The 17,975-nt window shown below is 38.5% G+C and overlaps 2 protein-coding genes across 4 annotated transcripts in view; one reads left to right on the top strand and one right to left on the bottom strand.

The window, feature by feature from the left end:
- Positions 1-17,975, bottom strand: part of TTC39A (tetratricopeptide repeat domain 39A) — a 38,969-nt gene that overhangs the window by 20,088 nt on the left and 906 nt on the right. Inside the window, exons 1-8 of one of the 3 annotated variants that reach the window (XM_069863119.1) lie at positions 17,232-17,465; positions 16,485-16,589; positions 8,848-8,979; positions 8,210-8,286; positions 7,653-7,720; positions 4,750-4,814; positions 2,202-2,301; positions 1,048-1,113 (exon numbers count right to left, since the gene is read on the bottom strand). In XM_069863119.1, coding sequence (XP_069719220.1) covers positions 1,048-1,113; positions 2,202-2,301; positions 4,750-4,814; positions 7,653-7,720; positions 8,210-8,286; positions 8,848-8,979; positions 16,485-16,549 — 573 coding nt within the window. In that variant the 5' untranslated portion in view covers positions 16,550-16,589; positions 17,232-17,465. Of the gene's footprint in view, positions 1-1,047; positions 1,114-2,201; positions 2,302-4,749; positions 4,815-7,652; positions 7,721-8,209; positions 8,287-8,847; positions 8,980-16,048; positions 16,084-16,484; positions 16,590-17,231; positions 17,466-17,975 lie in introns of those variants that run through there. The other 2 variants (XM_069863118.1, XM_069863121.1) reach the window with 2 other exon arrangements.
- The window catches only part of OSBPL9 (oxysterol binding protein like 9), a 185,899-nt gene that overhangs the window by 15,449 nt on the left and 152,475 nt on the right, over positions 1-17,975 (top strand). The window lies entirely within an intron of this gene.

Here is a 17,975-nt window from a genome sequence, read left to right on the forward strand (position 1 = left end):
TCCTTCCTGTAAACTAATAAAATGCTGATGATGCTCATCCACTTATCACCTAAGGTTGCAGCTCTGATTAAGGAAACGTTTTGCTCTTTGAAATTTGTTTTGTAAATAGAAAGCATTACAAAAGAGTTAAGTTTTAACTTGCTTATACAGCTTTTGTTGTGTTTGCAGGACATCAAACATTTACCTTACCCAGTATTTACTAAATAAATGCTTTTGGTTACACAGACTATATTTTCTTAATCCTGGAACCCATTTTAAGTGACTCTCATATTCTGATGATAGAATGAGAAACAAGGGGAGGTACAAGGTACCAAGGTCAAGATATTCCCATCAATTTAATATCCTATTCTGAAAAAACAAATCCACAAAAACTAAATTACCATTTTCTGTGCTTCCACCCTGCAGAATAATTCAGACTCATGCGAGTTTACTGGTGCTTCTTTACTAAACTTCTGTCCTTAAACTGTACGCACAAACAACAGGTCAGACTGGTTACTCTCTAGGCAAAAAAGCACTTACTCTTTTAGGCAAAGAGAATTTAGGTGCCACACTCAAGTTATCAGTCGCTATTAAAAGACACAGAGAAAAAAAAGTCAGAAATTTAATGGATTTTTTTTTCCCAGCTGGATGTCATGCAGGAACCTGTCAGGGACATTCAGATACCATAACGACAGTAACTATTCAGCAAGCTATTAAAGGCTAAGAATACGCTTTTGGCTATGGATTTCTAAGCACAAGCATACATCAAAAGACCAGTAACTAAAAAACTAAATATGTCAACATCATTGTATTAGTCATTGTCTTTGTCAAGTTTCACAACTGTATCATCGTGGAATAGCAATCTTTGAAGTGTAATAGCTCAGGCAAAAACACAAAGGAAAATTGAGCTGCATGAAAGCATCAGTCCAACAGTGTAGATATGATATCAGTCAGAGTGTTTCAGAGGGTTATAGCTAATATGAGGAAGAAGAAAGAAACTCCTGCCTCCATTGTTTTAATTTGAGAGTGAAGGGAATGCACCAATAATAATATTTAGCTCACATTTACCTTGTTTCCAGAAAATCCAACAAACTCCAATAATCTCAGAATCCGTGCGGGAAACATGGACAACGTCTACAGAAAGAAATGCAACATTTATCCAGTAATAGCCCTTCTGCCTGTCAGCTACCAGCTGCATCCTATAAACTTTTCCAAACACAAGACATAACAACTAAAATTATTAAAACCATCTTTCTATGTCTGACAGTTTCTTGGGTAAATGTATATACGTCCTATATTTTACATAGAATTTAAACAGAAATATTTATTTAATACAGAGAACCTGTGCCTCAAGGATTCCCTGCACAGAAATATATTTACACAGCTCATGCTTAGTAACCCTAGCACTTCTTGGAAATTTTGTAACTATTGGGTGCATACCTCACAGGACGTATTTGTTCTTTGTACAGTAAATCTACATTTGGACATGTGCCAGGCTCACAAAAGGTAATGCAAGCAAGGGGAAGCACCAGGCACTTCCTGCAACCCATTACCTGAACAACTATCATTATTTCTGCATCAATGCTTCTCTGACAGAGAAGGAACCATCCTGTACCATTTGACCAGCTGCTTTCTGACCAGAACACAAGCAACAACAGCCAACAACGGCCTGAGCAACACCCCAGACTCCACTAATGCACCCTGTCTCACCAATTGCCCTGATAAAAAAGTCTGGTCGCTTCCCAAGTGTCAGTTAAACAGCAGAGGGAAGTCAACAAGCACAAGCAGCTACCCCCATATCCCAGTGAGTCTCTTCTCATTGAGAAGCACCTCAGAAGTGTTGATCATCTGGCTAATGAAGACCGTTACTGGAAGCTGGGCACTGACACTCGGCTATATCCTCAAAGAACACGCCCTTAGCCCACACCACACGAGATGATTTCTCAGTTGATCATCTCTCCATAAAGATGTACAAGTGGGTCTGCACACACAAAGCGGCGTTGCCCACATTGTGGGCAGCAGTCTCTCTATTTCTGAAGTGTATTTCCATCTGACATTCTTAGACCAGAGACTGGGAACCTTGCAAGCATCAGTGCACAAACCTAATTTTAACTCTATGATTAGTAACACTAATGTCAGCAGAACTTCCCAGGTATTTCAGTTAAGGCCATTTTCAGGAGGTTACAGGACTTCAGCTCAAGAGAAGAACTGTCGGTACATACCAGATTAAATGCTCCAACTCCAAGTTTTACACCTCCCTCAAAATGAAGATGGTTCTCTCCTTTGACATAATGTGGAGACTGTATGAGACTGTCCAGCTCCCTGAAAATGCACACAATTCTGTTACACTGTCATTAAATAAAATTACTAATTACAATTCAGTCAGAAAGTAACCCGATTACCTTGAACTACACAGTAGTTCAAAAAAGGTCAATTTGTCAGACAAACAATACCTACAACATTTTGTTGGAATTTTTAACAAATAAATTCCGTCACATTACCATCAACTCAAAAAAACAGAGTCCTGGAGATAAATTCCTGTCAAATAGTCACAGTCAATTTACAACCACATTTCTGCCTGAAAACATTTCAAGAATGGCTGTTGGGAGCAATACCAACCTTTACTACTGCAAAAAGATGATGGGACAGTGCCGGAGAGTTAAATTTAAATTAGCAATTTTGTTTGGAGTTTCACTAATCTCTGCAACAGGTATTCCCTATGCATGTTCATTCAAAAGAACGTTTTGTTATATACAAGAAGACAATTGTAAGAAATATTTTTAAAGGGGCAGGTATATCAGAAACTGCTTTTCACTTATTTTTCTAACTCTCATAGTTCTCAGCTTTGTAGCTTCCCTTTATTTTCCTACGCAATCAGCTGGACTTGAACTCTTTTTGTCTCTAAGCTTTCTGTGTTTTTTACACTATTATTTTAGTTTATTTTGTTAATTACTAAGAGAAGAGAACCACTGTTTTAATGTTTTGTGTGCAGGCTGTCACATTCTAACCTGCTGGTTGGTGCCAACAGATATGGGACAGTCCATTGTAGTTGCCCTCTTTACAATGCTCATACATTTAGAGTCATCTTCAACCCACACAAGTACAGACACTGTTATCTCTCTTCCTTTCAGTACATTTCTGGACAACCTGCACTGGATGCTGTTCTGTGACTGCTAGACATGTGACATTTTGTGGCTGTTCTGAGTCCAAATTTAAAGTTCTAAAACAAAACAAAATATGAGGTACATTTAGCTTTCAGTTTTCAAAATTATTCATACAAATCTATACTACTATGGAAGTTTCCTGATACTTTTTATTCACTGACAATAAGCAAATGTTTCATGCTGAATTGCTGTTTTATTTCCTTCCACCTTTTTTACAGTGGATGGTAGCCTTTCCTCCCTGAAAGAGTTTTAAAAATTGTGTCTTTGCAGTATTTATTCCTCCAATCTTTTCAGAGTTGCTGTTTTTGCAGATTATCATTATCAGGCACTCCTGCTGACCATGGGGAAAGGAAAGATGGATTTTTATACCAGAAACTGTGTTGTAAAAAATATTTATCGATAGAAGCAAATAAAATTTCATTTCCACATTTCATTGTTTTCTCTGTAAACTGTTGTACCATACTCTCACCAGAACTGCAAACAATTATTTCTTCCCACAGCAAAGGTACCATATTAAAATCATTACTGCCAATCTCACACACAAACTTCCCCTTTCACAGAATACACGCCTCAGCAATACACATATTATTAGCATTTTTTTGAAGAAGACCACCTAAGATCTACTAGATTTAGAGCATTTTATTCTTATATATACACCAGAGTGGATCTTAATTTACTGAGGCACAAATAAGTTTGCTTCCCATGGTGTGCATTCTAATGTAATTTTTAGAATTTACTACTGCACTTTGAAACCTTTTGCACATGATGAACATAGCATTCCATAACATCCTGGATGAAAAAAATCTACTTAAGCAGATATCTTTGGCTTATAGACACCAAATAATGGGCATATTTTGAGTTCAGATGAGCAATCTTGCTTATCATTTTCAACAGCATGCACCTTCTCTTCACAGCAAACAACTGCAAACCAAATATTTCACTCAGACAGCGACATATGCTTGGAAAAGCATTCTCTTGGAATTGACTGTTCAGGGACTTCATAATGTGGAGAGACTGCATATGTTTACTGTGCTAACTAGCCCCTATACACCTATTTCCCGTAAATTGGTTTAATCTTCATTTGGAGCTATTTATACTTTTAATTGCAAGCTCTTCAGTTTATTGTCTCTTAATTTTGTTTTTCATGCATTTACTATACAATTTCAAGCATTTACTATGGAACTATTTGTGTTTCAGCTACTGGTTTTGAATGTTCCAAAAAGCTGCGGCTAGAACTGTGAAGAAATGCCTTTTCATACTCCTAAGGACTTCAAGACCTCCAAATTGTGTTATGCAGACACAATGAGCACTAGATCATTTAGAATAGGGTTTTTTTGGACGTAATTTCAAGTATATAGTATTTGAAGTAGGCAAACCTTGGGAGTCTGCAAGGTTTAGGACCTACTGTCTTTACAAACCAAGTAAGCCATAATATCAATGTCCTTTGTTATGCAAAGGAGGAATTTGTGGGAGCTGAAAAAGGCTATAGACATGAAACCCACAATAACGGCTGCAATAAATACAATAGCAATTACTTTCTTAACTGGATAATTCAAGCAGCAGTGCTATTTACTGAGAAAGTACTCTTAATCACATCGTCACTTACCTGTATGTTTGGTAACTGTTTCGGACTTTGATGCCTCCTTTTATGAAGCTAACCATATTCTCATCCTGTTAGAAAGGAAACACATTAGCAGTATGAATTTATAAGACTATAAAGAGCTTTTCTCTTATTGAGATGAACACATGCCTTGAACATAACCTTAATGACACAGACAATGTAAGTCTCTGAGAAATAATGCATAGATTTAGGACTTCCTTTTTATATTTAATTATTTTTACTGTGTTCAGACACGTAAACTTTATTTTAAGGCCTTCTGTGATCAGTTGAGCCTCTCTATCCTTGGACCATCTGAATTTGTATTAATGAACAGAGGGACTGAGCTAATGAATGGCACCTAAGGTACATGCATTTATGGCTGTGTGAAAAAATATCTTTCTCTCATCTGTCCTCAGCACAGTTAAGATCTGAATATTTCCTGGCTCAGCACCAGATACAAATAACTGCCTGTCCCCAGGAGTCTACAGAATATAGTTTCACATCCTAGAAACGAAACAGGCTAAGTAAAGTTATGCAGGATATGCCCTTTCTTATCTGAAAATTCAAGTATTTCTGAGATCCATACTAACATGGTAACACGTTACATTACAAGCTATACAGAACTCAGAACTTAAAACAAAGCGTGCCTGGGGGACCATTAGTTCGCAGTTGTATCCCAAAGGGAGAACTCTCGAGTCTCCTAACTTTCTGGTGACAGTTTCTTGCTTTACTCATCATATATAACCTTTCATCCTGTTTTGGTTTGATACCTGCTATTTCTTTGGGACAGGAAGACTGCATGTGTTTTAGCAGATGATTTTTCTGCAATGGTATTTCAAGAGGCAGTATGAAACATTGTGGAGAAAACAGCATACAATAGAGGAACACTTGGTTGTTTTACTGTTAAAGAAATAAGGCCCAACTGTGCCCATCAACATGCAAACCAAGAGGCAGAACCTGCCTCGAAGAGCTTTCCAATCTCTGCAATTCAGGAAGATAATACAATCCAACTGAAGTTACAGTTCAACTTCTTCCAGACTTTGCTTTCTATGAACTAGTACAGGAAGCCTAATGACCTAAACTGAAGGGCAGGGGCTTACTCCTGCAGCACCACCTGTCCCCTTTCCAGTCATCCTCAAGCAACACTATCAAGAGTGATAATCGAAGACAGAAACCATGCAGTATACGTGAACCTGTAATTCCTGATGACATATTCCCTGACTTGAATCCTAATCGCATGCAAACAAAACTGCCACACAGAAATGCAACTCTGTTTCTATTTGTTCTGTAGAAAAAGGCAGCTTTTAATTGGCAGCAGGAGAGTGAGGGTGTGCATACCTAACCCTGTGTAAAAGGTTCAGTTATATATTCCTCTGAATGGAAAATGGAAAGGGAAAAAAGATTGGTTTACAATGTTTAAATTCAGAATAGTCATGATACCAACAACAGAGATAACCAATGTCCAGCCCCTGAAAAATCCTGAGACTAATTTTTATGTGTTTTTAACTGGATTTGGTCATTTACATTAAGCATTAAGACTAACCCACTTCAATAGCCACTGGAACCAAATGCCTTTGTTTAATTTTTAAAACCAGTTCATGTGTTCATGAAAAATTAAACAATATAAGAGGAAGCAAGCAAACAGGAGTTCTTTATGCAGCAGAGGAGAAGAAATTATTTTCTTACTCTTAAATTTCTCATGCATCTGTAAACAACTTTAAAAACAGATACCTGCAAAAACAGTTAAAACCAAGAGCCGCTGCATTAAAAACTCCTTTCTTACTGGCACAATGGAGATGTTCTGACAGGCCTCACTGCCGTAGCTTCAGATATCACCCAAACTGTCTCCAGTCCTAGAGACTACTCATCCTAAAGCATCAGTAATATGGAAACAGGTAGCTACACCTGGGCCATTTAAAAATCCAGCATCATATCACAAAGTGACAATCACTAGCACTCTAAAAACCTATAGAAGAAACTACTCCGAGTGCTGGTTTTACTATGAAGTAATAGTTTCTGGCAGAGGGGCACGGCAGATCACTGAAAACGCTTACACGATTCATAAACTATCATAAGCAACATAAATCAGAGCCCATCTGGCAACTCCCAAACACTATAAAATCAGCACCTGCATTTCATTCTCTATCAGCATCTTTGAGCCAAGAAGCAGAACGCTTTTGTGAATGTGACTTTTATTATCCCCTCTGCATAGAAGAACATGCCCACTATCATATAGCAGGTCCAGCCAAATCAAGAAGAAAAAGTCTGTTATTCCAACTATGATTAACAATTAAAAGTGCAAATTTAAATTGCTGAAGCCCAGCAATGTTGATCCATCAACACTATTGACCCATCAAACAAATCAAGCTTCATTACCACAGACAGACAAAATTCAAAGAAGAGGGAGAGCTCCTCTTCTTTTAAAGACAGGCAGTACTGTTTAGCAAGCAGCATGTGTGAAGCCCAGTAGCTAAGCAGACCATAATAACTGTTCAAGGAAATACAAATGAGAAAGTCTTGGGAAAGCAAACATCAGCCTGACTGAAACAAAAACTCTGCTTGCATTCCATTTTTTTTACTTTTTAAGTTGTTATTCCAACACAGAGTATTTGAAAACGGGTGCTTACTGTGGTTACATTTCACTCATCCAAAAGGGACTGGAGAAGGGGGTCATAAGGAACTCAGTGCTATGTGTATCAAGATAAGTACTTTTAGATAATCATAAGGGATAACAAAACAATCTACTATTTCATCAGCAGACAGTCCAGATAAAATCCAGATTTAATCCAGATGAAAGAGTCTTACAACATTAGGTCAAACTAGGGTCTTCCACCATTTCATTAATTTTAAGAAAAGAAATCTGTATGATGTGTACTTTTTTCCCCAAAGAGCTATGCAGGAATCCATACCTGGAGGAATGTGAGCGCTGCTCTCTGAAGTAAACATTCAGCATAGCAAATTTCTGCATGGATTTCCTCTAGTGTCACACGGAGAGGAGAAGAAAACAAATAAACCAAACAAAAAGTAATTAAAAAACAGTTAGTCCACTAATTAGGAATATGATCACAAAGCTCAAACTGAGAAAAATATTTTCCAGATTTCCTGTAGTGTTTCAGTTCTACCCCACTGAAACAACCCCAAACAGTAATGATATGCAGCTACAGAAACTTTACAGGAATTCTCTACTGCTTTCCTTGGATCTCAAATCTTTCTAAGTATTTCTTTACCCAGTAATTTTTGGAAATGCTGAGTAAGTAACCAACACAAAATGTTGATTTTGTGGGCGGTGACATGGCAATTGCCAAAACATTGATCCAGAAATTTTGGAGATGTCAAATCAGAGATTTTCATCAGTGAATTTATAATTTGCAAGATTATTATTACGTGAAGAATTCTACACCACTCAAATTGCAGAAAATGAGAAAAAAAAAAAAAGATGAAAACATGCATTTACAGATAACGTTACCTTCAGTGAAGTGCTCAAGGCTCTGTCTATGCACAAGGTTGTTGATGGAATCGGCTACCGTTGATTTCTTCCTAAATCTGCAGAAAATTCAGTTTGGTCACTCTGAACATGAAGCATCCACGAAAGAACAATACCTTTCAGCTGCCCCCCCATAAAGTCATTAATATACCTCTAGTTCTCACCAACCCTCTGTCAGCTTACCATATATACAAACTTCAGCACATTCCATACAGAACTCAGTCAACATGGTCCTCCTGGGATCCATTGTTTATTCTTGATGTAACAGCTAGCTACAGAACAACCATCACCAAATGGGAAGGTTCTGCAGTGTCTGTAAATGGTAAATAACTCCCAGACACTGCAGAACCAGGGCTACAGATAGGACAGAAATCTAACTGACAAGAAAAATCAGACAGTGCAGTAAAACAAAGCTTTCAAGACTAGACTGATGAAAATCCTAAGTTATGTGGTCTGACCTCACAACTGACTCTCCTTTGAGCAGGAGGCTAGACCTCCTGATGTCCCTTCCCACCTAAGTTTTCATAGGAATTCTAGGAAATCACACGACCTTTCTTAACCTCTATGTCTTTCAAATTTTCCCATTGAGAGACCTACTGACTGAATTGCTCCACACTTACTTTTGACAGGTGGCTTGAGCTTCCTTCATTGTGTTTCCTGCATTCAGTATGTCCTGAGGATCAAACGTCATCATAGCTTGCATTTCCAATATGGTGGCATAAGTCAGTGCATGATACATGCTATCTTTAGTTCTGCAAGAAAACACAAGATGCAAAGCACAGTTGGTTTGACTATATTTTTTTTAAAGTTTTTTTTTAAATTAATACTAATCCAATTCCAGAAATTCCTCAGTCTGATGGGAACTAAGTCTAGATAAACTAGAAATCAAACACAAAGTATATGCAAAATAATCAAGAAATGTTAATATATTGAGATTTGTACAGGAAATCATGTCTACAGATCCAGTTTCAATAAGTGTGCTGAGATGTTCCAGTTCCGAGCCAAGGATAGTTACTGCACACACAACACAAAGCACAGGAGTTAACTACAGGTCTAACCATCCGGGGCCACAGAATGAAGGGTTTTTTAAAATGGAGTATCTAATAAATACTACAACACGTTACACAAATCCAGATACTATTCTTCTATTTTGGGACAGTTACTCAGGAAAGACTCAAGGAGACAAGTAACACAACACTATGACCACAGCAAAAATAGAATTTTTTTCAAACAGATCTTCCCACTGGAAACATTCCAGTCTACACCAACCATTACAGCTTTTTCCTCCCCTCCCTTTCTGCCAACTTTCCACTCCAATTTGTTCAGCTTAAATATTCTTCAGTGGGATTTCAGATGGTGCCGCTTCAGCAGAAAGCCAAAAATTTTGGCATTAGAGCAAGGAAAACAATTAACTCGTCCCTGCAGCTATTGCCAGCACCTTTCCTCTGGTGGAAGAAGAGTTTATATATTGCATGTGTTTACAGCATTCAACCAGCACCCATGCATGTTATAATCCTTTGCAAAATCAATCAAAATATCTTCAGGTCTAGAGGTCCAACAAAGTTGACGCAGGAAATATGTTAAAGGGAAAGCTCTGATGAATTCCTGCCACAGAAACTGTCTGTAGACCTTGCTAACCCACCCTTGACAAACACCATCACTTAGACAAATCCTGCTAAAGAGCAACAATTGCTATTTCTATTGTTTACATTTTTAGAATTAATCAGATCGTTGTATATTGCAAGGAGTATTAAAAAAATACTTGCAGTCAAACAAGGAAATTCCTCCAACATAATCTGCACCCTCAGTATGCCTGTTCTCAAAAGGTGTAGTTCAGGTGTTGCTTCTCAAAATGAGCCACTTCAGTTCCTTTTTCTTTCAAGGAGAAAGCAGTGTGCCGGCAACATGTCCTTGCTGCAAATAGGGCTAATGGTATCTTGAGCTGCATTAGCAGTGTTGCTGCCAGCAGGCTGAGGGAGGTGATGGCTCTGCAAAGCACTAGTGAGGTCACACCTGGAGCCACACCTGTGCCCACTACAGGGCTCCTCAGTACAAGAGAGACATGTGCATACTTGAGAAAGTCCAACAAAGGTCCATGATGAGGACGAAAATAATTAACTGTTTCTCCTGTGAGCAAAAGCTGAGAGAGCTGGGACTGTTCTGTCTGGAGAAGAGACGATCCCTCAGAGGGATTGTATATCATATAGAGATACTTGAACGGAGGATGCCAAGAGGATGGAGTCAGGCCCTTTTCAGTGGTGCCCAATGACAGATCCATAGGCAATGGGCACAAACTGAAACACAGGAGGCTCTGTCTGAACATTGGGAAACACTCTTTTACTGTGAAGGTGACTGAGCACCTCAGAGAGCTTGTGGAGTCTCCATCTGGAAATGGCCCTGGATAACCAGCTCCAGGTGGCCCAGCTTGAGCAGGTGACCTCCAGAGGTCTCTTCCAACCTCAACCACTCTGATTCAGTGGTTTTGTTTGAAGGGGAAAAGCCAAACTTTAAAGACACCTCAACCCGTTTAATTTCTCCCTGGGAATACACTTACCTACCCAGGTTTTGATACCTGGATTGAACTGAAAGATAATGTTAAGGATAACTCAAGACACTCCTACATGAAACAGTGATCTATTAACTCACTGTGGCAACTTGGACACCTTTAAATTTTCTAACAATTCCTACACTATTATGCATTAATTCTTTTGCTTGATGGAGTAAAGTATCTTTAAGTATCCTCAGGAGTCCTTGATGTTGTTTAGTGTTTTCCAGAGCCAAACTACAACATTGTGCATATCTAAAGTAACCCCTCTAAATAACATTAAGCAATAAAATAACCAAAGAAAAATCCAGGTGATGATACAATCCTGACTTTCTTTGTATTTTTTGAGATCTAGTGATTAAAACAATACCTAGCGCTGCCACAGATTGCATTACACAGATACCTGGTGCTTCTCTTGCCAACCTTCATGACAGCGAAGGGCTACTTTTTTCTAATACACTTGGGACAAAGGAGGGTGGCTGTACTGAAGAGATTTGATGTGTACATGTTCAAACCTCACTGCAGTCTGTGTTTTGTTAAGGCTGTGCTTAACTCCTAGCTGACTTCACCACGTCCAGAGGCTACCTAACAAGCCGCTCTATCCAACCTCAAAATCAATTTAGCATTAAAAGCTTTTTGGAAAATCACATACTGCCATAAATACTATGAGCCCCAGACTATGCTAGCATCCATCTCATCTCCAACATGAATAAGAAGAACAGAAATAATGGAGAAATCAGTTTAAAATCCAGTGGAGTCATGACAGCTCTGTCTTGGCCGCCTGCATCACGATTCTTTGATTAGACTGATACTGCAAAGTAGGAAAAAAAAAATGATTGTACTATAAAATACCAGCCTGATGAACCATTCCTGTTAATTTGATTACTCATCAGCCTCAGTGGGCGCAAATAAATGCACTTTATCTCATATGTGTTAAAACAAAGCCCTTCCAAATATTCGAATTCAAAGCACTAGACAGTCCCCACTCAAAATTTAGAAAGTTGCTTTCAAAATCAAACCAGATAATTCTTAAATTCACTGTGGTAAAAGGAAACTTGATACATAAAAATGGCAAAGAGGGATTTCTCTCTACAATAATCTGCTTCCAAATAACTCCTGCTCTAATCAATGGTTTCATCTGTTTTGCTTCTAACATTTTAAAGGACATAATAATTACTGTTTATCATTAGTAAACTGGTATTTATCCACACTAAAATCTACACTTCTTTTTCAGGGCCTGGGAGGCGGGTGGAAATGCAACCAACTGTAACAGTTTTCCATGCCATTTATACAAACCGTACAATTAAAGTTGTCAGTTACACCGTGGCATAACGCCAGAAGTTTTAAGGCCTGCATTTTATATGGATGGATACAGAATAAAACTTGATGGGCTTGTTTTTTTGGGTTTTTTTTCCTTTCTCCCTTCCTTCTTTTGGTTCCTCAGCAGCACTTTCCTCGGGACATTGTTGGAGTTAACAAGCCTTTATGACATAAATACAACTAACATTCTGATTAATGACTTATCCCAGTGGCTGGTATCACATGGCTGAATAAGAGGATTATAAGTAATATCTTTAGGCACTTGTAGAGTTATGCCAGATGCCTGTTCTCCAACCACGGTGCAATCATCTTGTAGCATTGCCCTTTCTTGAGGGCTGATGAAGAACGGTTTTATTACTGCTTCAAAACAAGTATCTAAGCTCCCCACTCCAGCTGAAGTATGAAAATCAAAAAGCTTGGCTTGTTTTGGCCTCAGAATTAACCCAAGGTCTACTATTCTTTTGTGAAAAATACCGTGCCCAAAATCTTTTCGTGGATCCTTTTATAGTAATTCAGCAGACAGGACACACACTACAGGGTTGCAGAAAATCCAGGCTTAAGTCCATGCCCCGACTTAGTATTAAAATGCTCGTAACAGGTGAAACAAATCCAGCAGTAGAGTGAGGAAGTCCCTCCACAGACCAGCAAACATTCTGTCCATTCAGGTGTACCTGAGTGAGAGAGGCTCAAATCAAACCTGCATCAGGAGAATGCAGTCCCACAGGGCCCCAAGGCTTTCCTCATTTTTGATCAGAAGCTCCACCCAGTGTCCAATCAACCCACCGGACCTACTGTCTGGACTTCCATAGAAGTTCTCTGCTTTGATGAATCAATATTTTTCAATAAAAATCTGTTTCCTATGAAAACTCCCCACTAGCATTAAGCTTACAACTAGAAAAGACTGTTCTAACCAGCCACCAGCCTGGCTCTCTAGTTACCACAAGACACCAGAACAGTCTAATCCAAAATACTGCGGTTCAACAAGAGTACACCTGAGCCTTTTTGATCTAAGCCATTCTGCAAAATTCGTAATCTAGTAAATTCTTTCAGCTAGAAGGAGAAACCAACAGTTAAGTCAGGTTTTGGCAGCAATGCCTTTATTTGCAAAGATTACAAAAGATGTGTTCTTCCAGAATTCAGGCATAAAAAGATAAAAAAACCCCTAGAAATAATGACTTTTATGTTCCTGACATTCTTTACAACACATAGGTAAGTTGAGCTTTCTGCAGAGCTGTACACCAATTTCATCCAACCACTGCCTTGAGATTCACTCTACCCCTATGTGCTTCCCCCTTACTCCTTCACCACTCCCAGTTTGACAATCTCACCTTCTTTATTACAACAGTTCCCAGAGAAAGCTCCTCCACCCCACTGAACAACCTCATGTTTGCTTTTGTTCTACAAGGGCAAGAACATTTCACCACACAATGAAGAAAAAAGATTTCCATTCCTTAGTAACATCTTTCAACTTTTTAAAGATCAGAATAAACAAGATTAACATTTAGTACTGTAAATGGGGTCTACCTAAACATTCCAGTGATAGTAAGTAAGTACCACAGAACTACACTCTTCCAGTAAGAGTTTCACAGTAACTAGCAGAGCAGTAACACAATCTCTTCACACCTACCCAAGAAACTCCCACATCAAAGGACTAAAATTACTTTTAAAACATGGCCATTCTAGAATTAACATTCCACCAAACAACACCAAGTCCTTTTTGGAGACTATTTTCAGAATAAAGTCAACTGCCTGGAAGTAAACACTCTCGTACTGTTCATACAATATTGCAAGCAGCAAAACAAATGGGTTCCAGGTCATCCAACAATCCAGATCACACTGTGTCATGAATTTATCTTCATTATTTACCATTCTCCCAAGTGGTTTTACATCAGCAAACTATCAGGTGCTTATGCCATGCTTTATTTCAGGATAATTATTAAAATACAAAAAATTCGCCTTGAGGAAAGGAAAGGGACATCTCACCAGAATCAACTCTTTAATTTATGATTATTTGCTTGCAATTACATGAGGGCTAAAATCTAGTCACCTTTTAATCAATTTATTCTATGTATCTCAGGTCTGAGGAGGCAGATGAGGTTTTGTTTCCCCATTCCAGTGACTGGACAGTTTCAGTGTTACTCATTGTTACAGTTAACAGGTTACATGCTGAAAATTACTGCCGCATTTGGTGACTAAATTTAAGGAATTTCTTAAGAGTTCTTAGACTTCATCTAAATACTCCATATAAAACACTAACTTAAAATTATTTCAGAAACTGTAAGCTAACTGGAGCCCACTATTATACAGTGACTGCTAATGATAATAAAGAAAAGTCACTCTAAAACCTAAAATGCAGCTGAGCAAACAAGAAAAGTTACATAACATGAAGCAAAAAGGCCAGATTAAATTTTTTTCTGAAACAAGATCATCTCTTCTTTATGATGGATTTGCTTTTCTAATAGGCAAAAATGAGCTTTACTTCAACACAAGTCTAGACACCATCCTCAAATATTTATTTTTAAGCTGCTAGGAAAGACATTCCAATTTTCACTCTCACACATTGCCAAATCTGCTCACAGTTACACATGGTGCAAATCAGTTGAAAATACACTTATTGTGGAAGCCAAATGTGAGTAATTTAGTCAATCTGCAGCAATGTAATACAGAGCAGAGTATGTCCTAGAGCCCCAGTGATAAAGCTGCAAAATCTATGATATGATATTCTTTACAGGCATGTAAAAACTGAAAAGTATTTCTTCAAACAAAGTCAGTATGTTTATGGACTGTGAAAATCAATTTCAAATCTCAGCATGCTGAAAGGCAACAGTGAGGAACTGATGACTCCTAAAGAAAATATTCAATGTTACCATATGTGCCCACTCTACAGCTCTTGTCATCCCCTGAAGAGATGGAGCGTGTCCTTAATGGATATCATCTGTGGGGAAATTCAGCATCCTGTTTCTGCATTACACCCGCAAAGGTTCTAAGTCTGTATTGTCCTCACTGCCAAAGCCAACAGGAATACAGGCCATCTCATAACAACAGGATAACAAGAAAAATCAGTTTCAAAATGGTTTTGGGATGTGGAATGAAGTCATGTGCAAAATGAGAGCATCAGCTCATGAAATATGTTCTGCAGGGCCCAACAAAAGCTGAATGAAAGCTTAGCCAATGAAAGAAAAATGGATTTACAAAAAAACCCTCCAACTCCTCAGCCTCCCTAGATTTTGCAGTGTTTTGAAAACCCTCTTCAATAAAATCTCTCTCTTATTTTATGGCAAGCACTGAGGAAGCCTTTCCAGGTGGGCACAGGGGCTTTGCTGTCAGAATTTAATGAGAAAACAGTTATTCTTCTTACCGTTATTATGATATCTTCTGATGATATAAACACATAACAACACTGCTGTGAATGCGCCCAGTGTCACTAATACATCCAATCCTACAATTTATCATCAATGTCTTTAGCAGAGTGTACTTTCCTGATTAAGCTACAGATTCTGGCAACTAAAACTGAGGCTGATACCTCAGCAAAGCAGATATGTAGTCTTCACCGCAGTTACCCTTTATGCATATCAAAGACACCCTACTGCACTACCTATGAATTTTACTCGTTCCACATTCCAGTGGTCTGAAAGGCGGCACGATGTAATTTGCTGACGGCTCAAAAATCAGTGGAGAAAATTGGGAAAAAAAATGTGAATTAACCACACATTTCAATAAGCCAAGAGCACAGGTAACTTCAGGACAGGGTATGGAAACTCACAGACATTGTAAAGACACAACAATTTTTAGATGGTATTTTATGATCTCACTGCTTACAGCTGGGTCACTCATTACATGCTGGGCTACAACGTTATTAGGAAACAGAGTGCGTGACCACAACACAGAAATGCAAAGTAAGCTGTGAGAAAGTTTCTGCAAGAGTTTATTAAAAAAAAATAAAAAGGAATTCATACCTAAAGTAATGTGTCTCAAACCTGGCAATTCATGGTCAGTTGCTCGTTTAGACACAAACTCATAAATTCTCAAATTCTCATAGTATGTAGAAAAATATGGGAAAAGAGGAGGAAAAAAAAAATCACAGAAGATGGTTTTTATTCTTCAAGAAGGAAAAATCTCACATATAGTATTACAGCTGAGAGATTACTTCTTTGGACAATTCTGTACTTTTTGTAGCTGCCTTTGCTCAATCCTGTGATTTACTCACCCAAGTGTAAAGCACTTATTGTCTTCCCCAAAACTTACCACATTAACTTACCGCCCCCTCCTGAAATAAACCACACAGTCCTATTAACTAATAATAGACATCTAGCTGTCTAAATTAATTCTCATGAGAGATGGTGAAGCAAAGAAAAATAAACAGAGGAAAACTAGTAAAAGTAATCAACTTACTTTGCTTGTAAAGAAGCCAAAGCATCTGAGAACTTGTTGTTAAGAAACAAATCCAGAGCTGCCATACACTCATGCAATGCCACGTTGAGGTCTGATGTAGGTGACCTGTCAGAGAAGAGAATAAACTCAGCACATCATTTCTCCTTCCTTGGTGCACTGTTGCTACATTCAACCCCCCCTTCTTCAGTTCCAGCCTTATTTTCATGCATAACCTGCTATTCCATTTTTAGTGATAGCAAAAAATTAAAGTGGCTTCCATTACATTTGTGGTTTGTTTTGTTTTTTTTTAACTATGCTCTTACCCTCTGACATGCGGAAAGCGATTTAAGCGTTGTACTTCTTGAAAATAAGATAAACTGCATGCACAGTAAAAAAGAACCTGGACACGCAGAAGTTACTGTGTGGGAGTGCGGCAATTTGATGAGCTCAGACAACAAGAACATAGAATCACTTGGTGACAATGCACATCTGACTGTGCATAAGGCTGACAGAGACTGCAGGTGGGGAACGTTATGATCATGCTGTCACTTTAAGGATAAGACATGGACTGCTGCTTGAACATCTGCTTTAGTTCAGCTCATGTTCAGTATGGTTCCTGACCATTAGGCCACTACAGGCTTGCAGGCAGGTTAAAATTTCACACTGTGCCTGCTCCTGGGAACATCGCTGTCCCTAAGAAGGGCTACTGCACTCAAACAAAAAAAACTGCTGCTGCGTCTCCAAGTCAGAAGATTCTCAGTGGCTTACTCTGGCTGTACTTTTCTCCTTTACAACATTCAGATGTCAGCCTGACCTGTCACAAGGGTTCTCAGCTGGTCTTTGAGTTACTGGCAGCAGGATAATACAGACCAGCTGAACAAGTTTGGCCCAGTTTCATCACCACCAGAACTGCCAGAAAAAAAAAATCCACAGAAGAAACAATAAGGCCTTGGACTAACAAAGTTAAGGTCACCTGCCCAACGTTAGGACAGTTGAAACATCTGCATCTAATGATCAAAGAGCTACATTGCACTAATATATTATATACGAGTCTGTACAAAAAAATTCCCTCAACAAAATACAAACAAATCCTCATCATGTTCCTGGCTCTGGACAGCTCTAACTGATGGGATCTGTCTTGTGACTTAGAAACTATGCTATTTCTTTAATAAAATGGCACAACACACAGCCTGTTGAAAGGAAAAGCAGAAAGCAAAGTGCTGGTATCAGCTTAAGGGAAAGGCAGGGGAACGCAGAGCAAACAGACAGCATCAGTAATATCCACTGACTGCAGCAGGGTTTGTTTTCATTTATAAGAATAATGACTGCAAAGAAAAAAGTGCATAAATATATATATGAAAAACAGGATTATAAATCTGAGAGAAACATTATATGACACTGTTCATAGTGGCTGTTTTCATCACACTGCAAATCCTTCTGCACCCAGGAGACTCTCCAAGTGCTTTGCAAACATTGATTAACCAAGTCTTGGCAGCAGTCTCATACAATATG

This window comes from Phaenicophaeus curvirostris, chromosome 8 (assembly GCF_032191515.1).
Source record: "Phaenicophaeus curvirostris isolate KB17595 chromosome 8, BPBGC_Pcur_1.0, whole genome shotgun sequence".
Classification (NCBI taxonomy): domain Eukaryota; kingdom Metazoa; phylum Chordata; class Aves; order Cuculiformes; family Cuculidae; genus Phaenicophaeus; species Phaenicophaeus curvirostris.